General features: G+C 34.2%; 1 protein-coding gene across 1 annotated transcript; it reads right to left on the bottom strand.

Moving 5' to 3' along the window:
* Window positions 1–8810: 8810 nt before the first annotated feature.
* Window positions 8811–24857, bottom strand: LOC143229747 (paired box protein Pax-1-like). Its single transcript, XM_076462501.1, has 2 exons — window positions 24223–24857; window positions 8811–9623 (listed from the first exon to the last, which is right to left on the bottom strand). Exons 1-2 carry the CDS (start codon window positions 24224–24226, stop codon window positions 8947–8949), a joined length of 681 nt encoding a protein of 226 aa, XP_076318616.1. The 5' UTR covers window positions 24227–24857; the 3' UTR covers window positions 8811–8946.
* Window positions 24858–25149: the final 292 nt, after the last annotated feature.

Below are 25149 nucleotides of genomic sequence, written 5' to 3'. Positions count from 1 at the left end.
AACTGCCGTCTCAAAACAAATACAGAACGATCTTAAAATCGAATTTTGATGATTCATCATTTGTTCAAGCTTATATATAAAAAATGTATTGTGTGTCATTTTTGTTCCTGAACCTGCATAAGCGAGCAAAAGATCACACCAGTTTAAAGAGTCTCTCATTATTTAACGTTATCAGTGTCCAGAATTCAAAAGTCCCGCCATGGCCAGGTGGATTAAAACATTCGAGTCGTAATCCCTGTCGCACCAAACATGTTCGCCCTTTCAGTCGTAGGGGCGTTATAATGGTGCGGTTAACCTTACTATTCGTAGGTAAAAGAGTAGCTCAAGAGTTTGCGGTGGGTGGTGATGACTAGCTGCCTTCCGTCTAATCTTACACTGCTAAATTAGGGACGGCTCGCGCAGATAGCCTTCGTATAGCTTTGCGTGAAAGTAAAAAAAAAAAAACAGAATTAATTTAATATTGACATACATAGTATACGTAACATATATTAGCTTCCCACTGTCCAAGAAATGATTAAGCAGCTTTATGATGTAATAATAATTACAGCCAGTGTATGTATCGTTTACGATTATTACTATAATAAAAGAGTTACACTGTATATACATCCTTTTTATCATCACAGTCGATATAACAGTCCTTGCCATTATGGTTTCTCAGACGTTGCCTGTCCAGTCTGAGCTCTGGTTGGCCTTCAGATCAGGAAGAGGTAAGTTATCTGGCCGCTCATAAAATATTTGCTGCTCTTGACAGATACAAGTCTCTTGCCCTTCCAATGTTCTATGCAGTAACAGTTAGTGTCATCTTTTGTTGGGCATGGCAAGAAAGCCGCCTGGGAAACATGGAATGTCATGCTTGAGCTTACTGACATCATAATTAATTAAGCCTCTGCCCCTGATCATGTACTACAAGAGCACATGAGTACCACAGAAATATTTATTTTACAAGCACTTATACTGGTGTCAATAAAGCCAGAAATAAAGTTGTTCCCAGACAATAGATTACCAGTAGCAATTCCGTTTACATATGCAGCACTTGAGCAGTATGTCATGCAAGCTGCCTACTAAGGTGGGTACAGATGAGGTCAAACACAGGATCCAGAACTTGAGCTTCCTACACGTCTCAACTGGAGATGGATGAATAATAAAGATGGAATGTATAAGACAGAGTGGACAATCCTTCTTGAAGCATCATAGGCTATGATGTCCCTCACTATGGCTACGAAAAGGGATGCCGTATTCAACGCAAATGCAAGAAAACTGACCTGTGTTGACGTGAAGTCAGTACTCACAGAACTGAGTGTAATCTCCTTCATAAGAAATAGTACTATATGTATGAACTCTGGTGTGAAATTTCTATTCTCAGAAGTAAAATACATACTTATCCAATACATACCATAGCAAACTATACGCGGAATCAAGCTATATAGCATGTATCAAGGTAATCATTGAAAGACTTACTTACACTATTTACTGGTGAGATAAGTACTTGGTGATGTATGATTGTCCGTTTCTGCATTTCCTGTCTCTTTCTGCTAAGCAACTACTAATAGTAATGGTGCAAAGAGAGTAATTTATTTCAAAAATTAAGGGTAAAATATATTTTGGTTCTCGTGCTATCTTTAGAATACTGTAAATATATCTTTCAGTCATCTATTTAATCAAATGGTTAAGTCCTCTTCCTCTAATGGTGGCCAATATCATCCGTACAATACGCCATTTCCTTAACTGTAGCGCAGGACTCACATGGTGGGTGGTTTGTTTCTTTGTAATCAAGCTGAAAGCTACACATTGGACTATCTTTACTCTATTCACCATGAGAATCGATACTTTGTTTCTGGCGTTGTAAGTCCGCAGAAATACCGCTGTGCCACCCAGAGACCACATGGGGAGGGGGATGGAGGGGATACTGATGTATTCAGTATAAAAATAAGCAACTCTCATAAGGCAAGCATGTCTGGTGTGACCGGGGCTCGAATACACGACCAACCGCTCTAACCACCTGGCTAAGGAGAAAGAAAGAAATGAAATAAAAAGAGACGCCAGTTTCCTAGAAAAGTAACTTGGATAAGTGTGGTATAAAATAACTTGGGTGTATGCAGTACAAAACATCTTGGGCATATGTAATGTAAAAGAACTTGGGTACGTGTAGTGTAACACGACACTGGTATACGCAATGCAGCACCACTTGGGTATATGTAGTGTAAAACAACTTAGGTATATGTGGTATAACACTACTTAGGTATATGTGGTATAAAACAACTTGGGTACATGTATTGTAACACGACTTGAGTATATGTAGTGTAACACGACGTGGGTATGTGTAATATAAAACAGCTTGGGAATATGTCGTATAAAACAACTTGGGTATATGTAGTGTAACATGACATTGGTATGTGTAGTGTAAAACAACTTGGGTACATGTATTGTAACACGACGTGGGTTTCTGTAGTATAAAACAGCTTGGAAATGTGTCGTATAGAACAACTTGGGTATATGTAGTGTAAAAGAACTTGGGCATATTTAGTATCAAACAACTTGAGTACATGTAGTGCAACACTACTTGAGTATACGTAATATAAAACAACTTGGGTACATATATGCAGTATAAAACAACTTGGATATAGGTAGTGTAACGCGACATTGGTACATGTACTGTAGCACAACTTAGATATATGTACTATAAAACAACTTGGGTGTATGTAGTGTAACACGACGGGGGTGTATGTAATGTAAAACAACTTGGGTATATGCAGAATAAAATAACTTGCATATATGTAATGTAACACGACATTGATGTATGTAGGTAGCACAACTTAGGTATATGTAGTGTAATATGACATTGGTATATGTAGTGTAACAACTTAGGTATATGTAGTGTAAGACGACATTGGTATATGTAGTGTACAAAGAACTTGGGTATATGACACGGGTATGTGTAGCATAAAACAGCTTGAGTATATGAGTGTACACTATGTGGTGTAACACTACTTGGGTATATGTAATGTAAAACGGTAACTTGGTGTAACACTATTTCGGTATATGTAGTGTAACACTATTTGGGCATATGTAGTGTAACACTACTTGGGGATGTACAGTAGAACACGACATGGAAATTCCCTTACAAATTGGTAAGTTTACAACACATCCTGATATTTACCAAATAACGTAATATCACAGTTACATTACATCATATATGTAATTTTAAACTAATTGTTAAATAGTATATTTCAGTGCTTCTAACCACTATAAACTTTTTAAATGAAAACCAAAACGATATGTCTTGCTCTGCTATATTTATAAGGACCTGTAAAAAGGAGAGTTTCTCAACTATTGATCTTATTTTTTAAGTCATCAGAAGTGGAACCAAATACATAAGGACGACTAACATGACAACTTCCTAGACAAACCCACGTGTGTTTCGTCACTTAAGGTTGTGTTCAACCGAGCCTAACATATTTCACGGGCTGGGGGGTATTTTTTTTAGCAGAAATACTGAGTGATTTGGCAAAGCCTTGTGTTGAAATTTTGGAATACGATATAACGTGTAGATAAAAAGATATATATATATATATATAATCAAGTGTGCTTTCTTAACTTGTTTTTTGTTACAGAATCTACTCCTGTAATTTTGATTAAATAATTATAATAAATACGATTTTAAACTGTATTATAATTTTTTTTTGACATCGACATTTATTCTCTAGTCTTGAAGGACGATTAAAATGTTTAAAATTATTTAAGAAGTGCCTGGTGTGATCTAGTAGACAATGTGCTCGAATCGCAATCTGTGGGTCGCGAAATCAAAACCAGTCATTGAACATGTTTGCCCTCTCAGACATGGTGGCTTTGTAATGAGGCAGTCAGTCCGATTTTTTATTGGTAAATAATAGCCTAAATTTTGGCTGCGGGTAATGTTGATTATATGCTTTCTCTCTAGTCTATAACTTTAAAATTAATGACGCACAGCGCAAATAGTCTTGGATTAGTTTTGTGTGAAATTCAGCAAGTTAACGATACTCTGAAGAGGAAACGTTCACCAATTGAACGTGAGTCAGTGTTAGTGTTTGTTTTCTCGCAGAGCCACGTTGAGCTATTTGTTGTCTAACTGCAGAGAATCGAATGTCGGATGTTTGCATTGTAAGTTCATGAGCTTACTGCAGACATACAGAGAGACCTGATTTAACGCAAAGATCCTAATGCGACAGAAAACAACAGCTAGCAAATTACTTTTACAATTCTACCTGGAAAGACAATCAAAAACGTTTATGCGATCAAAATCTTATTACAAAAATTTACTACATTGAACATTTCTTGTTGAAACTGATGGTAGATACTTGATACGATTTATCATTCAGTTATTATTCTGAGATAATAAAATATAGATATCACATTAGTTTAAGTTTAGTAAGCCTAACATATCAATAAATACTAATGTAGAATTATTGCGAAGACCAAGCAATCGTTATTAAATAATTAAAATATTTCCAAGTGTTTTGAATTAAAAGAAATAATTAAGAATACAGTAGTTTCTGAGCATTTTATGTTATGTTTTATTTTATGTTTTCCTGTATAAAAAGAGATTCCACCAGAGCTAGACTCTTCTGATTTTGTGTAGATTTATTTGTGAATTTCTATAAAATTACTTTTATTGATTGGTATTTTGCAATAAAGATTTAAGGACAGCTTACATCCATCTAGTTTACTGCGATTCGTTTCGGTACAGAGACACTGAGAGTCAGATTGATTTAACTTTCTAAGTATTCAGCTCATATTGCCCTGACTTTTAAATCAGCTTTATTTTTAATCGTCCCGGCATGGCCATGTGAGTTAAGACGTTCGACTCGTAATCTGAGGGTCGCGAGTTCGAATCCCCTTCGCACCAAACATGTTCGTCTTTTCAATCGTGGGAGCGTTATAATTTAAAGGTCAAACCCCACTATTCGTTGCTAAAAAGAGTGGCCCAAGAGTTGGCGGTGAATGGTGATAACTGGCTGCCTTCCTTTCAGTCTTACACTGCTAAATTAGGGAAGACCAGCGCAGATAGCCCTCGTGTAGCTTTGCGCGAATTTAGACACAGGTCTTCAATTACACAGATCTGCGATGCTTTTAGTGTCTTGAAATGTTTACACGTTCTACAGTGATTTTTGTAACATGAATCCGAAAATGATGTTCACTCTTTTCGAACAGATTCTTCACAAAACGTCATAACACAGTACGTAAAAAGACCACAGCAAGTAGTTTTGAGATTAAACGACGTAGATTTCACACACAAAAAAACAACTCAAAATGAATGCGGGTACATATTCGTTTGACATCAATGTTCTTCTCTTTTCTTCAGTTAGTTTGGAATTTTGTTCACAAACATAATAAGAGAAATGTTCATTGTGGTAAACGAAATCTTAATTTGATCTAAGAAAGAGTTGTTTTTCCTTCCGATTTGTAAAAATTTCTTAGGCGAAAAAAATGAATATTACTTTCGAATTCTGCTTAGCAGAATTATGGACATTTTTATTGAAATCCAAACAATTTTTATAAAGTTTACGTTCACAGACCTGTGTAAGCGAGCGAGATTGTAAAAATAAAGGTGTATCAATGGGTATATGTAGTATGACATGACATGGGCGATGTTGAGCTAAACATGAACTAATTGAAACATCTTGGCTAAAGAAATTGAGTCATTTTGTTTTGTTTTTAAATTTCGCGCAAAGCTACACGAGGGCTGTCCGCGCTAGCCGTCTATAATTTAGCAATGTAAGACTAGAGGGAAGGCAGCTAGTCATCACCACCCACCACCAACTCTTGGGCTACTCGTTTACCAACGAATAGTGGGATTGATTGTAACAGTATAACGCCTTTACGGCTGAAAGGGCGAGCATGTTTGGTGCGACCGGAATTCGAACCCGAAACTCTCGGATTACGACTCATACGCCTTAACACACCTAGCCATGTCAAGCCTGAATCACTTTGTAACATCGATATATATGCCATACGCTATAGAAACATAAAAACGATCAAAACACTGCAAATACGTATCGATTTATTACATGCATGACAGATACTAAGTTCTAAATGTGAAACACTAAAACAAAAATATTTTGAGTAATAAGTATACAGACAAAAAACAAACGGATATGAGCTTCTCGACTTTCTTTTCTAAAGACGACACTAGATCGTTTATATGTCATATCTAATTTAATCATCCAGATTCTTATTTGCACAGTTGTAATGAAACGAAGTACTAAAACACTAATGAATAAACTGAAATCGAGTGTCGGTTTTCAATATGATAGAACGATTTGAAACCGTTTACTGACGTGGAGCTCAAAGTTAAAATAAGACTGTTAGAATGGGAACCTTACCAGGAAACTAGTTTCAATGCGATATCTGCTTTTATTCTCCTTGTTGCTAACCGGATGGTATTATTTGTTACTCAACTGTGATTAAAGTGTTGTACAACATTTTTGAGGTATACGTTACACATAACCGAAAATTTGATGTGCATAATTTATTTCTTGGAATAATGCAGTTTCACCCAAAATTGTGAAAAGCTTAAACTGACTAAAATGTGACTCTTAGCTTTATTTCAACAAATTAAAAATATATGTCTAGGAACACAAAAATGATTGTACATTTTTGTCTATAAAATAATATTTTAAAAATAAACGAAAATTTATATTTCTTATTATGGTGTGTTACCTAAGATTAATTTTAGCCTCACCGATATTTGTTGTCACTCTTATAACGCACATACAGCTGGAAGTGTTAAGTGTATCAAGCAACGTCCAGACAAAACCTTCAACCTAATTTTTAGGCTTCGCACGGTATATATTTAAGATATAGCTGTAGAAGGCTAATAAGTTATTTTATAATAATTTACCCACGTTTCTGAGATGGCGAAATGTAGGAAAACTTCATCAACAAAACATGGATCATGAGCAGAATTATTTTCTGCACAAGCACAAAGATTGTATTGTCAAACCTAAGCCTTTATACCTGAACCTATCTTTAATATTGTCATATCAGAGCCGAAAAATATCTTTCGCTCGCTCTCGTTCTCTTTATTATATCAGTGTGTGTGCGTGCATGTTTACCTTATGTGTATGTGTATCTTATCTTCATTTCCACTATTTATCGATGCCAGTGGAAACCAGAGGGTGAAATGCCTCACCTGTATTCTTTCGCGTCATCAAAGTACTCGAAGTTTTCATTTCAAAATTGAGTTTGAAATTCTATACACCAGGCGAAGATGTTGCTATTTTCCAAGATTAACTCTGACATTAAAATATTTGTCAATTAAGAAATTTTAATGTTACTAGCAAGACTGAATGTTTTGATACTCGTAGTGTACAAACTATAAATAGCTCACTGTGTAGCTTTGTACTTGAAAATATTATTTTTGTTCTTCCGTGTTGCTATGTTCATTTCTATATTATTACTGAGTTTAAGTATTTTTCACAGTAAGTACTGATATTGATGTACAAAACCACTAAAAATCGAGTTTTGATACCCGTTGTGAGCAGAGCACAGATAGCCCACTGTATAGCTTGTGCTCAATTACTAACAAATAAAAAAGAGCTCCTTATATTTCCATGATGTTTTCGGATCTGGTCGTTTACGGAATTCATCTGATGTTTTCTGATATGATTTTTTGTAGTATTTCCATGATATCCAATAATGACTTTTGATCCCAGAAGGTTTTTCTACTGTTGTTCACAAAGGGTAGGGAAACACCATGTATCATAGTGTATCTGGTAGAACGAAATTATTCTACAGAGAACCAGAACGGTATAATATATAATTACAAAGTACGTGTTGATTGGTTTCTTTTGAATATCGAGAAATATATGCAGTAGCCATCCATAATTTAGCAGTGAAAGTCTAGAAGGAAGACACCTAGTCATCACTATACACCGTCAACTCTTGGACTACTATTTTACCACCGAATAGTGGGATCGACCATCATCACACGGCTGAAAGGACGAGCATGTTTGCTGGGACGTAAATTCGAACCCACTCCCTGCAAATGGCCATCATCGGTCATCTGTTGATTATAGCTAAAATTCGACTTCTGGCAAAATATGTTAACTATTTTTTCGGAAGTTATTAGATAGGGTTCTAGGATCCTTGAGAAGACAATAGGGTATCCTAAATAGCAGCGGTATTTGAAGTTATTTTAGGCAGGATTGGAGTAAATGTATCTGATACTTTTATTTTCCCCTTGTCATTTGTTATATTTGCTATACCAACCAAGCTTGGGGCGCGAGTATACCCAGTGGCGTAGCTAGAGGAGGGGCAAGGGTGAGTATACCCAGTGGAGTAGCTAGAGGAGGGGCAAGGGTGTACATCTGTCCCCAAGCGCAGCATCGGAGGGGCGCCAAATTAATGTTATATAATTAGGAATTATGGCTTACATTTTGTCACGAGGGGGCGCGAAAACGGACTTTGTCCCCGGGCGCTAAAAACCCTAGCTACGCCACTGAGTATGCCCAGTTCATTGTGATTTCTCACTAGTATCTTTACCAGTCTACTCTGAGATTGGACTTTTTAAAGGCAGGATTAGAGTAAACTAGTCTGTGAAATCTTGGGTGTGTTCATATATATCGACGAAAGGGTTTGATTTCCTGAGTCCAAAATGTGATTAGGTCTCAAATCAATCAAGAGATTACTGAGCTATGAACGAAAAGTTTGAATTTAAAAAACAAAAAAACACTAATGACCAATGTATGATCGGCTATACCGCGGCTGAAAATATGGCATCAGTGGAAAATTTTATACACAGACATAACACAGGAGACAATAAAGTACAGCAGTTTCTAATACTAGCAGATATTTATTTGAGTTAGAATGTCAAATTTAGATCTTAAAAACGACATTATTTGTTAGTTAGAAAAATAACAAGTCAGTAGCGATCTTCTCTCAATTATAAAATAAAAAAGAAAGCCAGCATTAAACAGGTAAAATACTACTGAAATACATATATTTGTCATAACTGTTTCGACCACTTGTTATTATATTTCTCTCATGTTCTGATCTAGACAACTGGGGACTGAGAAGACCTGTCTCTTCTGATGTGTCAGTCTTCACTGGTAACGTGGAGTAGTTAAACGTTAAATATTGTGCACTTGCTGGATCGGAGGAAAACGGATATGAAGAGAGAGAATGATTTGAAAGTGTACTTGGCTTGCAGATGCCATAACAGATGTGTCGATTCAGGTAAACGGCTAATGGTCTTGGTTTATTCCGTAAAATTCGGCTTATGCTACTGACTGAGGGGATGTTGTGTTTGTCACACAAACCATCAGTTAGTAAACGTTCTCTTATCTCCCAGGCAAAGATGGTCGGATCGTTCTGTTTTAGTTTCCTAATGTAGGACACAACCTCGGGTGTGGTAACTCGAGGTTTGCTGCCACCAATAGATCCGGGAAAAATGGAACCTGTTTCATAGTATCGGGTTAAGATTTTGGAGACACACCCATGAGATACTCGAAGATGGCGGCTGATTTGGCATGGGCGAATGCCTAACTGTGCAAGCTTGACAATTTGAAGCCTGACTTCATTAGGAAGTGGTCGACCGTTGACATAAACGCCTCCTAGCTGGTTCACTTCTCCAAACAATGGAATAGCTTAGAAAGAAAAATAAAATAAAATAATTTAACTATATATTATTTTAATTAAATTAGCAGAAGTCGCACTATTTATCGATAAAGTTAAAACATTTAACCGTAAAATAAGTAGAAATCACTACTTCTAGCAATTTCGTTCGTAAATGTTACAAAATTTTAAACTTTTTTTTAAATAATAAATCATCTTATATCAAATGCAGCAACTGGTGGGTATAAAAATATCTCGAATACAAATACAAGTATTATTACTTTTATTCTAAACGTATTAAATCAATAAATAGTTTACAGAACTGGAAACCAATTATTTTATTTAATACAGTTTATAAATTAATTTCGGGACGTATAGATGAAAAGATAAAAACTGTTTTATCATTATTAGTTCATTGGGGTAAAAAAGATTTTGTAAAAAGGTGGATTAATTAAAGGAAATGTTAAAACTGTACATGATGTTAAACATTTTGCACAAAATGAAAACATATCAAGTTTTTTTACTATTATTAGACTTTGAAAAAATTTTCTATACATTTCTTGGACTATTAAAATAAACTCGTTGTTGCATTTGACTTTGGAAAATTCATTTCAACAATAGATAAATATTTTTACAATATGATATTATCCAAAATGTTTTGTGACTTCTTGAATTTAAAAGAGGATCCAGACAATATATACCTCTTCACCCTTCTTTGTTTATCTTAGCACTTGAAATATTATTAATAACATTAGACATCAAAAGTTTCCACTGGGAAACATTCTCAACTGATTTAGGGTAATCACATGGTGCTTATTTCATAAATGTAGTCAGAATTAGTCTGTTGCCTCAACATATTGGATTATTATCATTACATCTCAATATTTTATCATCACTATGTGAAATATTAGGCTGTCCAGAAATAAGTGTCGGAATTCTCACGATGACATTTAGAAGTTGTATATTGAAAATCTTATCGTTGGTTGGTTGGTTGGTTTAATCCAACGTTTGTCGCTTACAAGATATATTAACTGTCTGCTGTTTCAACGCTATTCAGAGTACGTTTCGCAGCCCCCAAGGCAGCATGGACAAGAAGGATATTTGTCTGATGTTTCCCTACGACTTCAAACTTAGACGAAAAGCTGTCGAAACTACACGGGACATCAACCAGACATTCGGTCAGGGATTTGTTACTGAACGTATGGTTCAGCGTTGGTTCCAAAGGTTTCAACATGGAGATGAAAGTTTTGAAGACCACGAAGGTTATGGAAGGAAGCCATCCTTAGATGAAAACACATTAAGGAAAGCATTTGAGACAGACCCCCGCTCAACAGTACGTGAGCTTACAGAAAAGCTACACACAAGCAAATTAAGCATTGCCAACCACCTGAGTGCAATTGGAAAGGCGAAAAAGTTGGATAAGTGGGTTCTGCATGAGCTGTCTGAAAATCAACAAAATCGGCGTTACGAGACCTGTCAAAGATGATGCTCTGAAAATTGAACGTAATGAGAATCGAGGTTCTGCCTCATCCACCTTATTCCTCAGACCTTTCCCCTCCAGATTTTATTTTTTTCAAACGCTTTGAGAATTTTTTGAATAATAAACGCTTTCAAAACCAGGCAGCTGCAGAAGAAGCTTTCAGGGAGTTCATTGGCCATAGAAATTGCAGGGGCATAAACAATACCGTTATAAGTTGGCAAAAGCGTGTTGAAAGAAATGGTGCTTACTTTGATTAAAGTATGTTTTACAACACTGATTTATATTTTTCCAAACTTCGCAGTTCAAAAACATTTATTTCTGTACAACCTAATACCATGCAATTAACTCAATACAGTAAATTTATGCCGTGAAAATAAGTTTAAATAATTTTAAAGGAAAAAGGCATATATATTTGATATCTTCAAACACTGACTGCTTTATATTGGTGCTAAATTCAAAATATATTGTTCACATACGCTATTTGTTTTCGATAGACTTGTAGCGAATTGCAACACTCTTGCCTCATGTCACGCTCACCTGATTTGACCGAGAATCACGAAACCCTCACGTGCTCAGTTTGCTAGAACATTCGAGAAGTCACGCAACTAAGCATAAAAAGGATCGGAGACAGATGCTTCTTTCTCACTCAGTTGTTCACTTCGCCTTGTTCCATGCACAGTCAAAATAAAGTCGAATCTTCTTCCTCGCATCATTTAATAAAATTCTCTAAAACTTTGTTATCTAACATTTTTAAAGTCTAGTCCTGTAAACGAAGTCTCTTTAATATAGAAATTCACTGAAATACTTGCTGTCTGTAGTTCAAGTAAAGTCCGATGGAAGAACATCGTACACAAGGTAAAGGTAGCTTACTGCCAGTATTTTTGGTATAAAATTTGTGACCAAGAAAAAACAATGAGCTCCACATGTATATTGTAGAGTTTGCACATCTGGCTTGACAAAGTGGCTGAGCAATTAGAGAGCAAGTATGTCATTTATAGTCCTCATAGTATGGCGTGAGCCCAAATATCATATAACTGACTGTCATTCTTATATAATTAATGTTTTTGAATAGCCAGACGAAACTAAACAATACACTGAATATTCATATATTGCATCTGCAATGAAACCAGTAGCTCATGAGAATGGTCTTCCAGTGCCACATCCACCAATGAATTGGGAAAAAGAATATTTATCCTGCGAAGAAGACAATAAATCCTCTTCATCTTCTTCATCTAGTAATTCTAATCCTGTGGCACTTCAACATAAACTGTCCCATCTGATCACACAAGAACAGCTAAATGATCTGATTCATGATTCGTCTCTATCAAAGCAGCATAGAGAACTTATTGGCTCGCGTTTACAACAATGAAATTTATTAGCTCCAGGAACAACAGTTTCAATTTACCGAAGTCGTCATAAAAGTATTGCTTCTAACTACAACACGCAAGATACTTTGTTTCTCTGCACAAGTGTTGATAAACTAATGGAAGAATTAGGTACTGAATATCACCTCCAAGAAGACTTTCTATCGTCTCAACTAAAGTTGGTTTGAAATTTTTACTTTTGCACGATGGGAACACTAAGCGCAATTGATTCTTGTTGGTCATACTGAGGAAATGAAAGAAATTTATCACACTATGCACATTATACTTGAGGTCAGTAAATATAATCACCATAGATAGAAAATTGTAACGATCTAAAAGTTATGGTACTTCTGCTGATTCTGCAGTGTGGGTATACCAAACACTGTTGCTTTTTTTCTATCAAATAACGTTATGATAGTGTTATGTGGAGACTGACTCGGGTACTTATGTGACCCTGTTTTGGTGTATATGTTGAGCAGGTATTCAACTGAGAAACACTGCGTTATAAATTATGTGCTACTAATAGGAGCCCTTGAATAATTGTAAAGTGTAGAATAAGGAAGGCAACATCATTCGTTGCATCAGTGATGTATGTTTTAAGAATAACTAGAATTGATGTAGACCTCCTCATAATTAGGTCATCACAAAGTAGATGAAGCATTAAAAAGATTGTTCTATTCCTTTGAAAGTTTATTAAAAATATACCTTCGATGAAAGGAGGTAGCGTTATCACACGTGCTAACTTTGATTTGCTGGAAATAGTAATAGCGTACATAGCTGTGTGCAGGAGAGTGTGTAGTCGCGTGAGTTATCTCGTGAATTCAAGTAAGTCAGACCTATATAAGTGAAATAATGAGATCAACCAGCTGATTACATTTAAGGCTATAATATCCTCACACAGTAAAGCCTAAAATATTAAAAAATAAGGTAAGAAACAAATTAGGAGTGTATTTCATCACACAGAAACAGGAAAACTAATAGTATATGCTTTCTTGTCAACAAATAAAAAAAAACGCTTCTTATGAAAAGTCAAATAAATAGCCTCATATGATGCTAAAAACTTCTCTGTAAAAATATTTATACATTATCAAAAGACGGTGGTGATTTTGTTAGTGTCAGTCGAGGCGTATTTGCGGAAATAAAGTGGGAATACACCGGTTTGATATAAAACCCTTTGACTAAGAACGACTAAAAGTCCATATTTATATTAGAAATCAGTACAAAAACTCCGAAGGAATAACCTTCGGAAATGATATTATGATATAAATAATATGAAACTGTATAATAAAACTTTTCTTACATTAAACCTTTCACGTGTGTACTTATGCACAGTTTTATATTACGGTAAACATACAATTATCTTATGAAAAATACGCGTCGCTTTGATTAATTTGATTTTTATTACTCTTACATGCATATTCGTTAAGATTGAAGTAAAAAATATTAATTAAAACTTAGGCTTAGCATGACCAGCTGGTAAGGGCGCTCGACTCGTAATTCGAGGATCGTAGGTTCGAATCTTCCTTACACCAAACATGCTCGTCCTTTCAGCCATGGGGCATTATAAAGTGACGGTCAATCCTATTATTCGTTGATAAAAGAGTAGCCCAAGATTGGACGGTGCGTGGTGATGTCTAGCTGCCTTCCCTCTAGTCTTACACTGCTAAATTAGGGATGGCTAGCGCAGATAGCCCTCGTGTAGCAGAGAAAGCCATTCTTGTCTCATTTCATGTTCTACGTCTGGCAGGTAGTTTAACTAGGGCTGTGAGAAAGCTGTGTTATAGCGTAACCGGTACATCGTGTTTCATACAAGTAAATCTTACTCTTTTAGGAAAAGTTTTTAATATTAGTTGATATTACCCGCCAAGAAAACAAAAACAGTATAAAAGTCAACGTTAAATAATGTTCCCTTCTTTCTTTCGTTTTTGTTAAATCCATAATAACCTCATTAGATACTAATTACTTACCTGCTTTGTGGAAGGTAATGCTTGACTCATTTAACAGATTTAGTTATTGTGCTGTTCAATTCAAAGCCAAAAGTATATAAAAAAGTTGAAACGTGTTCTGTCTCTTTTTTTATTCTCTTTCTCAGGAAAAAAATCATAAAACAAATCAGACCGTGTATACCGTCGGACAATTTGAATTTACTGTATAAAAGATTATTGTAATCAAGCTATCCAACTCTGGACGATGCAAGACAAAAGCCTATAACAGAGTAAAAATGTGCCCTATTTAAGGAACCTTTACTGTCCCTAATTTCAGGCTTAAAACATAACAGCCTGTCGGATAATTTTCATTTGCTATACAAAAATTAAAAAAAAATACATTAATAGAGCCACATAAGCTTGGTATTAAATATCAATGGATCATCTTTATAATGAGATTTTGCTTCATCGTCATCTGGTGTTATTTTGTAATACTAAAATAACAAAATTTGCTTGAACTTTTCATGATATAACATCTACTGGAAATTTAAGTTCCGCTGAAAATCTTTAATATATTCTATTTTTAATTATGAAGATATTTTGAATAATTCTCCAAAATTTTATAAAACAATTTTGTTTTGACACTATGTGAGATTTTGTGTCATTATTATGTATTTATTAACTTGTTTTTCAGTTTGTTTTTCTGCGAAACTTTGTAAACAGTTTTATTTATATACTTCATAAGATTTCGTGTCATTCTGTTAGATTTGTTTGTTTTGAATTTTGCATAACACTAAACGAGGACTATCTGCGCTAGCCGTCCCTAATTTAGCGGTGTAAGACTAGAGGGAACGCAGCTAGTCCTCAACACCAACTCTGGAGCTACTCTTTTACTAACGAATAATGGGATTGACCGTCACATTATAATGCCCCAACGGCTGAAAGGGCGAGCATATTTGGTGTGACGGGGATTCGAGCCCGTGACTCTCGGATTTCGAGTCGAAGTCCTTTGGCTATACGTAGGAATGGCTATACGAAGACAACCTGAAAGGGCAAGCATGTTTAGTATGACAGGAATTCGAACCTGCAACCCTCGGATAACGAGTCGAGTGCCTTAACCTCCTAGCCATACTGTTAGACGTTACTGAAGTATCTAGAACACTGTTGAACCACTGGACGTTCTTAGTCATTATAGTATAAACTATGTCCATAGTTATACCAGTAAAAGACAGTTAAACGTAAGAATGGCTTTTAAATAAAAATCAAGACGCAAAATATAGCATTAAATAAAAATATTGACCAGTGCTTAACTGGAGATAATGCACGAATAAAGTCACATTGTTAAACAAATAGCTGTAAATTGGCCATATGAGCTTATTGGAAAACGTAAAATCACCTGTATGTAAACCCTAGGTATAGTAGAATCATTAAAATGATTAACCTTGTGTTTTATATGTCATAAATCAACCAGCACAGAAATATTTTATTATGGCTTACGTCGTTTGTTTTTGTTTTTTATGTGATAAGTCTAATTAACACAAACGTACGCTATATTACTGTAGATAATTTAATATTCATTCGACTTCTGTCATAAAAACTCTACCCTATCAGGATTCGATGTACATTAACCTTCATAAAAACTTGAAGCCAAGTGTTACATTGATTTTTATCTGCAATCGACTTCCTGCCTTAATTAAATGTCAGTTTTTGTCAAATAAAATTTGAACTTATCTTCCATATCAGTGGGCGAGATTATATTCTGACTTCAGTTGATTTCTGAAGTGACGCATAGCACTGTGTTGAGACTAAATTAATTCAAAATGAGCACGGGCGAACAGTGGATTTCTATGCCAAAAATGAATATAGAAATTTAAAATGATACTAAGTAAGAATATATACTTACTGCTTCAACTTATAAGGTAAAAGTGTAAGATAAGAACATACAAACACTGCATTGAGTATTAATACAGAAGTGTAGGCTGACACTGAAAATACAAAACACTGCATTTACTCGTAATATTAAAGTGTAAGATGACACTTTAAAAATATACCACATTCCATTTACTCATAACATACAAATATAATATGGAACTGAGTAAGATTGTATCTCATTGTATTTAATCTTAACATATAAATATAACACTAGGTAAAAATATAAAACGTTACATTTAATCTTAAAATATAAATATAACACTAGGTAAAAATATAAAACGTTACATTTAATCTTAAAATATAAATATAACACTAGGTAAAAATATAAAACGTTACATTTAATCTTAAAATATAAATATAACACTAGGTAAGAATGTAAAACATTACACTTAATCTTAACATAAATATAAACTGGCACTAAGTAAGAATATAAAATGTTACGTTTAATCTTAACATATAAATATAAGATGACACTAAGTAAGAATACATGAACACTGAAAAAGTGTAAAATATCATTAAGGTAACAACATTCAGAAACTTATATATGTAAAAACGGCTGGTTTGGGTTGAAAAATATTTTACGTAGAGTAGCGGACAACGTTTCGACCTTCTTCGGTCATCGTCAGGTTCACAAAAAAAGAAAGAGGTAACTGACCGGAAGCTGACCACACGTTTGAAAGGAGTTGTGTAACTGAGTGTCGGAATATATATTTTTCTCTACAAGTGGATCTTCTCGACATCACTGGTTCAGAAACTGCTAAAATCATAATATAAATCTGAGGTAACTATAAATACATAAGAGTTTAGTTAACACAGTCTTTAAAAGAGAATAGAATCAGAAATAATCATAGTCGAAACGATTTTCAGGAAAGACAGGCTGTTGGGCAAATGAATTAATGACTTCTTTTGGAAAAGCCTACACAAGACAGAAAAAACTGTCTTCTTTGAAATTTAGGGTGAAGTGGGGGTGTAGCTAAAGTCTAGTAACCTTCCTCCTGGTTACGTGTGTGCTCATAACATACCCTTGTAAAAACAGTTTTCTTGGGAGATTATAACTTATTTGTTGTACAGTTCAGACTTTAACCTACAAAAATGCACAAAGAGAGCTACCTCTTAAGAAAGCATAATTAAACGTTTCTCTTTTATAAACTTAGGTGGAATGTGTGTGTGTATTTTTCTTATAACAAAGCCACATCGGGCTATCTGCCGTGTCCGTTGAGAAGAATTGAAACCCTGATTTTAGCATTGTAAATCCGAAGAGTTACCGATGTCCCAGCGGAGAACTAGGGATAACGCTAAAATTTCTTTCTGTTTTTTGTTTATGTTATTCGACCTCTATGATAGGTCATCAAAAGATTCAAAGCGATGTAATCACGTATTTGCATAAGAAAAGAAACTAAACAGAAACCGACAGGATGAAATATTTATTTGAATATAGAGCGAAGCTTATGCGCCGTGGTTTTCTAAAGGGAACGGTGAGAAACGGATATTGACAACTATTTAGTTCAACTGTCATCACCTGGGAAAAAAACGCCTCAGACATGCGTTTTAACGATTCTAGCTCGAATTACTTGGATTTCCTGTTGACACTGAAAAACAAAGAGACAGAGAAAGAAGCTTCACTTGTTTAAGAACGTTTCAAGTATTTCGAAAAACACTTCTCAGAGGACGAAACATAAATAAACAGAAAAAGTATTCAATAACAAAATGAATAAAAATGAACTCTGTATAGAATTACGTGATGGCGGTAGAGTCTGTCGTGAGTGAGATACATGTGTAGGCTTATAATAGATTCAATCGCACATATATGTATATATATATATAACTAATTTATGACAGCGTGTGTACAACTTAAGATATTTTAATCTTGAAACATGTCAGTTTTACCTTTTATGTTAACGTTATTCAACTAATAAATAAGCGTTAACCAGCAAAACGATGGCCACACACGCAGTCTGTTCAATAAGCTACTTGTTTGAATAACATCTTTTAATCTGATCGTGAACATTCTCGTGCAGATAACGAATAATAAGCTACCGTTTTGCTTTTGGTACATGAATATACGAGCGTCTAATTCTATTATCTGACATATTTAAACCTGGACCTGCCAATTAATAAATATATTTCAATTTAATTATTATTAATTTTAATCTTATCGTTAAAATTTTTGTTTGAATTATGAAAAAAAAACACTTTAAATACACTTGTTTCACTACTCTAATAGATGTATGGGTTAGAAATGGTGTCTTGTACTGTTTATTTGATACTGTCAAAAAATACCCCACTGGCCCAGTGGTATATCTGGAACCTCATCCTCCTCGAAATCGGGTTTCGATCTCTCTTGTGGGAAAAGCACCGATAAACTTCTATGTAGCTTTGCGCTTGACAACGGCAGTTATCAGAATAAAAACTGGTTAAAATAAACAATAGTTTATTTGTTGTTGTTGTTGTTTTAAATTCGCTGAATTGATGTTAATTCCACATTTTCAAATGACAGTCTCTCCGTTATCATTCATGGAATATTGATGTTAAGTGACATCATACGTGTGTCCGGAATATGTTCTTGAGAACTGGTGATTTCTGCCTTTTCAAACTTACTCATACAGTTGTACTTATTCAATTAAATAAAAGCACTGGTATTCAGAGCAGATGTGTAACATAACATTATATGATTTACATTAAGATAACTTTCTCATACAATTGTAGTTATTCAATTAAAGAAAACACTGGTATTCAGAGTAGATGTGTAACATCACATTATATGAATCAGTGATGACGAGGAAACCCACTTGTAGAGAAAAATATATATGTAAAAGCGGCTGGTTTGGGTTGAGAAAATTTTTTATGCAGAGAAGCGAAAAACGTTTCGACCTTCTTCGGTCATCGTCTGGTTCACAAAGAAAGAAAACATAGAAAACACCCAAATACTAAATAAAGAAACAGACATAAACAAACGCAAAATTAAAGAAGCCTTACTTGTACAACAACTCAAGCCCAAAATAAACCAATACAAAGGAACACCTTTACACCTATATTAATAAATATAATCAAACATCTAAACAGCCCTCTACATTCCTACACTCAATTACACAACCGCCTTCAAACATGTGGTCATCTATCGGTCAGTTACCTCTTTCTTTCTTTGTGAACCTATACGATGACCGAAGAAGGTCGAAACGTTGTTCGCTCCTCTGCATAAAAGATTTTCTCAACCCAAACCAGCCGTTTTTACATATATATCACATTATATGATTTATATTAAGATAACAAGTTAATGCTATTTTATATTTGCTTTGCTCACTTTACCAGCTAATATCAAACAGCATATCTTTAGTTTCAGTATCGAGATCAAGTCACACGCAGATTTATAAAAATACTTTTAAGCTGAAATTTTCACTTTTCTCAACGGACGTCATCGTCTGACGAGATTTCAAAAATCAACCTAAATTAGCTTACCAATTAACACTCCTACGAAAAGACGTTTCTAGTTCTGATTTCTCCAAACCCGTTCCCCTGGCTGTGGTTTCGCTAGATAGTAGATAGGGACAGTGGGAATCTCGTTAATCCATTCATTAATGGATTTAAATGGCAATTTCATTTAAATACAAAATTATTAGCCTAATATTAATAGCCTTTCAAGTTGCTCTGGGGCCTATTAGGCCCCACTTTTCGTAGAAGTGTTAATTAAACACATTTAGTAATTAACACAATTTATTAGCGTACATTTCTGTAGATCTTTTCGAATAGATTATTAATAATTTAGTGATGTGTTATTCGGTAATTTGAATTCTACATTTTCTCATGACATATTTCGTTTTTCGATATTTAACCATAACGGCTAAAATATTAAATACAACTGATGAAATGTCATAAATTCATCTTTCAGCTTGCCTACGAGATTCACAATTATAACTTAAAATAAGAACACAGAATGGACATATTTTTATCGTATACAAAATAATATCAATTTGTCATCTTTTATGTAGTTGATATGAAGTTTGTATCAAAAGTTATTGTTGAAAAATGGCAAGTAATCTTCCTGATACTAAAGTCCACTAATTTATTTACATTTTATAGTAAACTGAGCATTTAGAACTGACAAATAAGCCTTAAATTTCAAAAAAATATTTGCACTGATTATTGTTTGAATTAATTTAAATTAATAAATACTGTATGAAAATTCTTTAAATAATTTTTTATTCTTGATTTTGTCAATAAATTTACAAAATGACTGTTTAATTTTGCAATGAAAGAATAATTTACCTATAATTAGGCAAAAATTGTCTTTGCACTGAAAAATTAATAACAGATGATTAAGCTACGTTGAAGTGTAAAATAATAACTTTGTGTTTCAATGCATATAAAGTTACTATGATAAATTAAATCAGCTTAGCTGGCATCAAGTAAATAATGTAATTATTAATAAGGTCCGGCATGGTCAAGCGTGTTAAGGCATTCCACTCGTAATCCGAGGGTCGCGAGTTCAAATTCCGGTCGCACCAAACATGCTCGCCCTTTTAGCCGTAGGGGCGTTATAATGTGACGGTCAATCCCACTATTCGTTGGTAAAAGAGTAGCCCAAGAGTTGGCGGTGGATAGTGATCACTAGCTGCCTTCCCTATAGCCTTACACTCCTAAATTAGGGACGGTTAGCACAGATAGCCCTCGAGTAGCCTTTCGCGAAATTAAAAAAACAAACAATTATTAACAAACTATTATAATTAAATCTTTTATTATACCGTAAATAATACCAGGTTACAGTTATTTGCACAATTCCTTTTGGTAATAATTACTAACATTTAATATTTTTATGTTGCGATACCAAATATAGTTCTGGTATTTTCGCAACGAGCAATTAGATATAAATAGTCAAACCTAAATCACACATACTTAACTATGACCGTGATTCATGGCGCTATTCGCGCTTTAACCCTAACTTGACATTTATATTTCACTCACAGTTGCCAGCTCAAATGAGTAATTTCAATAGCATATTATAACTTGAAAATATTTTTATCCAGTTCATTGCACGTGCAAACTTGTTATTATACAACATCATATCAGCCTATTAAATTTGAGAGTACTGTGAATTTATTTATCTGTATTCAAAATTAATCTCAAACCTGTTGTACTTACAAAGATGTAAATTTATAAACACTTACAAAGGAAGCGTAAAGCCTAGCAAGCAAAAGCAGCATATACATATATTTGTGTGCAACAGTCAAACACAAAAACAGTTAAAACTTTTAAATATTTAAAACGTAACCCTTTCCAACATCTTAAGATCCAATAGCAAGTACCATACAGGTGATAATGCAGTGCAATAAATATAGTCATGGCGTAGATAGTCCTAAAATTTAGACTAGTAAATTAGGCCTTGCTTATGTAGCAAAATTGTTTTATAATTATGAATCTAGTTTAATTTAAAGGTCTCTAAATTATTTGTACAAACTCAAAATACAACATTTTAAGTAGTTGAAGACATCAAAATCTTTATGAACATGAAATAAAAGCATTCAAACGATAACAACTATACGTACGTGAAGCACTTTCACAAAGACCGAAAGGGCATTATTTATATACACTGTTATGTGAATAATGAAGCCATAGTCACCTTTAAAATAAATATACATGACAGCTGTTTTTTTTGTTGTTTTTTTTTGATATTCGAACAAACCTACAAAAGGGCTAATTTGCACTAGCCGTTCCTAATTTAGAACTGGAAAGCAGCAAGTCAACAGTGATTTGACCGTCACTCTTTCACCGAACCCATGTCCAAAACCGCGGTTAACGACTTTGTGGTAACGAAACCCTTGATCCACAAACCGGAACACTAACCATGATGCCACGCCACGACAATCCTACAATACTTGATAATACCTATTTAATATAATAAAAAGTTAGACATGAATTCCAACTTTATTTTATTTACAAGTACTGTGTTAGTGTTAGAATGACAACTCAGAATTGTCGGCGATAAATCCCGATGAATAAAAGCATTAAAAAAATGTAATATACAAAACTCTAGCAATTACTTAATATTCAGTATAATCAAGAGTCTCACTGTACATTCTGTCAGCCAAAATGTTTGCATGTATAATAACAAATCGAAGTATATATATATTAAGCCTAAAATTGTAAAGAGCCTTTATTGTTACAACTAATCCTTTGCATCCTAAACATAACTTACCGAAATGACAATAACACAGAAAATGGCTTGATAAAACACTAAGACTACTATACCTTTAATTATTATACATTTAATAAACAAATTCAAAACTTTTCACAAAAATATTAAACGTTCGTTTCAAGTTCTAATATTTTTTTAACAATTAAAATACGACGCACTGTGTTAGTGTTAACATCAACAGCAAAAACGCGTTGCAGATCTAAATCTGCTTGATAAGCAGGTGAATAGAGAATATAACAATGAAAGATCTTTATTTAGCATGTTTCACCATATGTGAGAGAAACTAATGCATGTAAACTAGTTCAAAGTTTGTGTACCCGAACATATTCAATCTGTTAAGAAAAATACTAATTAGCTACAAGTGTACACGCAAACGTTTATCTGGTTATCTACCACCATAACTTCTTTAACGACAGTATTACGTTTTTACACAGTACCTTTCATTCAAAATCACTACATTAGTAGTAGTATTAAATGTTACGTAAACCAATGTAGTTTAATGAATATATACGCTATAGCGTATTACACTTTAGTATATTTACCTAGTAGATTATTTCGAACAAACTCTTTTCATCAGTCCTGGTGGCAGTAAACCAGAACCTCTGTAAAAACTGAAATAAATATCACATGTGCTGTTTGGTGCCATGTTTGAATAATTCACAAGGAAAACTTGGCTCTAATTGGTCCTTTAGACGACATTATAATCTATGATGGAAATAACTAATATGTAGCTTCTTTTTTCTAAAGGTGTAAAACATAATGGACTCAAGACTGTGAGAGCATATTTTCATTCTAAATTGGAAATAAACACATCTAGAGAGTGGTAGACGAAAGAGTTTCTTTCAAAAAGAGATCTCTCAATGACCATGAATTATATTTAAAGCAAATGTTTTTAACATTCGTGTTTTTCTAATCAATTTCAAAATCTACATTTCAGTTACATCAATAATCTTTATTAAGTTGTATGTTACCAGCAGTATAGTTATGAATGATCTAAGTTACACAAGTAAATGATCAACGAGATAAATTATCTACGTTTAATTGGTAAACAAGTTTTTGTTATTATGGTAAATGATCTACGACATTCTATACTATATTCGTAACTGATTTTCGTTTTAGAGGTTAATAGCATATGTTATACACTAGTAGGTGAATTATGTTATTGATCACAATGTCGATTATATAGACGTCAGTGATCTGTATTACAGAAATGAATAATCTGCTTCATGCAATTATTAATGCAATATAGCGTAGTGTGAATATTTAGTTTTTGTTGTACCTTTTTGTAATAACGGGACTCGAACGTGAATTTCTAGATCCACAGTTAGACACGTTAACCACTTGGGCATGATAAGCCATTTTCCGAGTAGAACATATGTTATAGGCTTAATGAAATATAATATTTCCATCAGTTCTAAATATGATAATACAGAAAAACTTTTTTCATTTCACAAATTGAATCAACTTACAAATACAAAAAGAAGTGTTTCCATTTTAGATTGTTTGTTTTTCTTATAGCAAAACCACATCGGGCTATCTGCTGAGTCCACCGATTCCCTTTGGTGGACTAACACACACACCAGTTTGGAATTATGTTCAACCATACAAGCTGACGAGGTCATGGACCATCAGCAACTAGAGCATTACATTGTGTTATTCTGTCTGCATTCATGGATATTGTGTTTTGTGTGCCTCCTAATACAAAATAACAGAGTAGTATAAAAAAAAAATCGAACTTACCCATTGATAGACAGTTATCCACGTTATGGAATCGACTAGGATTAAACCTTTCATAGAATAGACTAAACAAGAACTTCAGCGTTTAGATTACGAAGCCTACAAAATACCTCTCAAAGTCCAGAATAAATTCCTCGATAAATTGTTAAATATATTGGATGCCTGAGTTTTTGCACGTCTACAGTAATTCGTTACTTAATACAAATGTCGCACGTATTTAATTTGGTTTTGTTAAAATAAAAACCATTGGTTAAGGTTTTAATCCGATATTTGTCGTTTCGAAACATACACGTATTTATGTATGCACACGATGCAGCTGTCTGATGTGATGATTTCCTCTATTTCTTTACATGTATTTTTTCTTCTTTTTGCTAATTTGATAGCCTTCTCTCGTCAAGTTCAGGTCAAATTGGTAACGATCATAGCTGCTGAGTAATCTTGCCTTCCACCCTATGTCTGTCCATCATGCCTCCTCAGGATCCAAACTGGGCGAGGTCAGAAACGTGAAGACTAAAAGACCAAAGTACCGAAAGAAATGGAATGAAAGGCAATAGATGAATTTGTATACAGAACTCACAAGATGAAATGCTAATTCTGTCGCGCTTCTTAGAAACAAACATCAAAGTATCTGTAGCCTTGTCGTTACCTCTACTTTGACTCAAGTATTTAGTTAACTGCTATGACTTCCGGTGGGAGGTCCTAACTCCAACTCTGGAGGCCATCCAGAAACACCCAATCCGCAGGAATACTCGTTAGCATGCCAGCTTTCTACGTATTCAAAACATAAAGCTCCTGCGAGCCTAATTGATTCTGAGAAAACATCGAAAGGAGCCCTAAACGACTTAAAAATAAAAAATGCAGACCTGTTATAATAGTACAGTTAGAGAGTTATTATTTCTGTTACGTTCTATCAAGGAAAAGAATCGTTGA

Source organism: Tachypleus tridentatus, chromosome 10, assembly GCF_004210375.1.
Source record: "Tachypleus tridentatus isolate NWPU-2018 chromosome 10, ASM421037v1, whole genome shotgun sequence".
NCBI lineage: Eukaryota > Metazoa > Arthropoda > Merostomata > Xiphosura > Limulidae > Tachypleus > Tachypleus tridentatus.
This window is presented reverse-complemented; position numbering and strand designations above follow the sequence as displayed.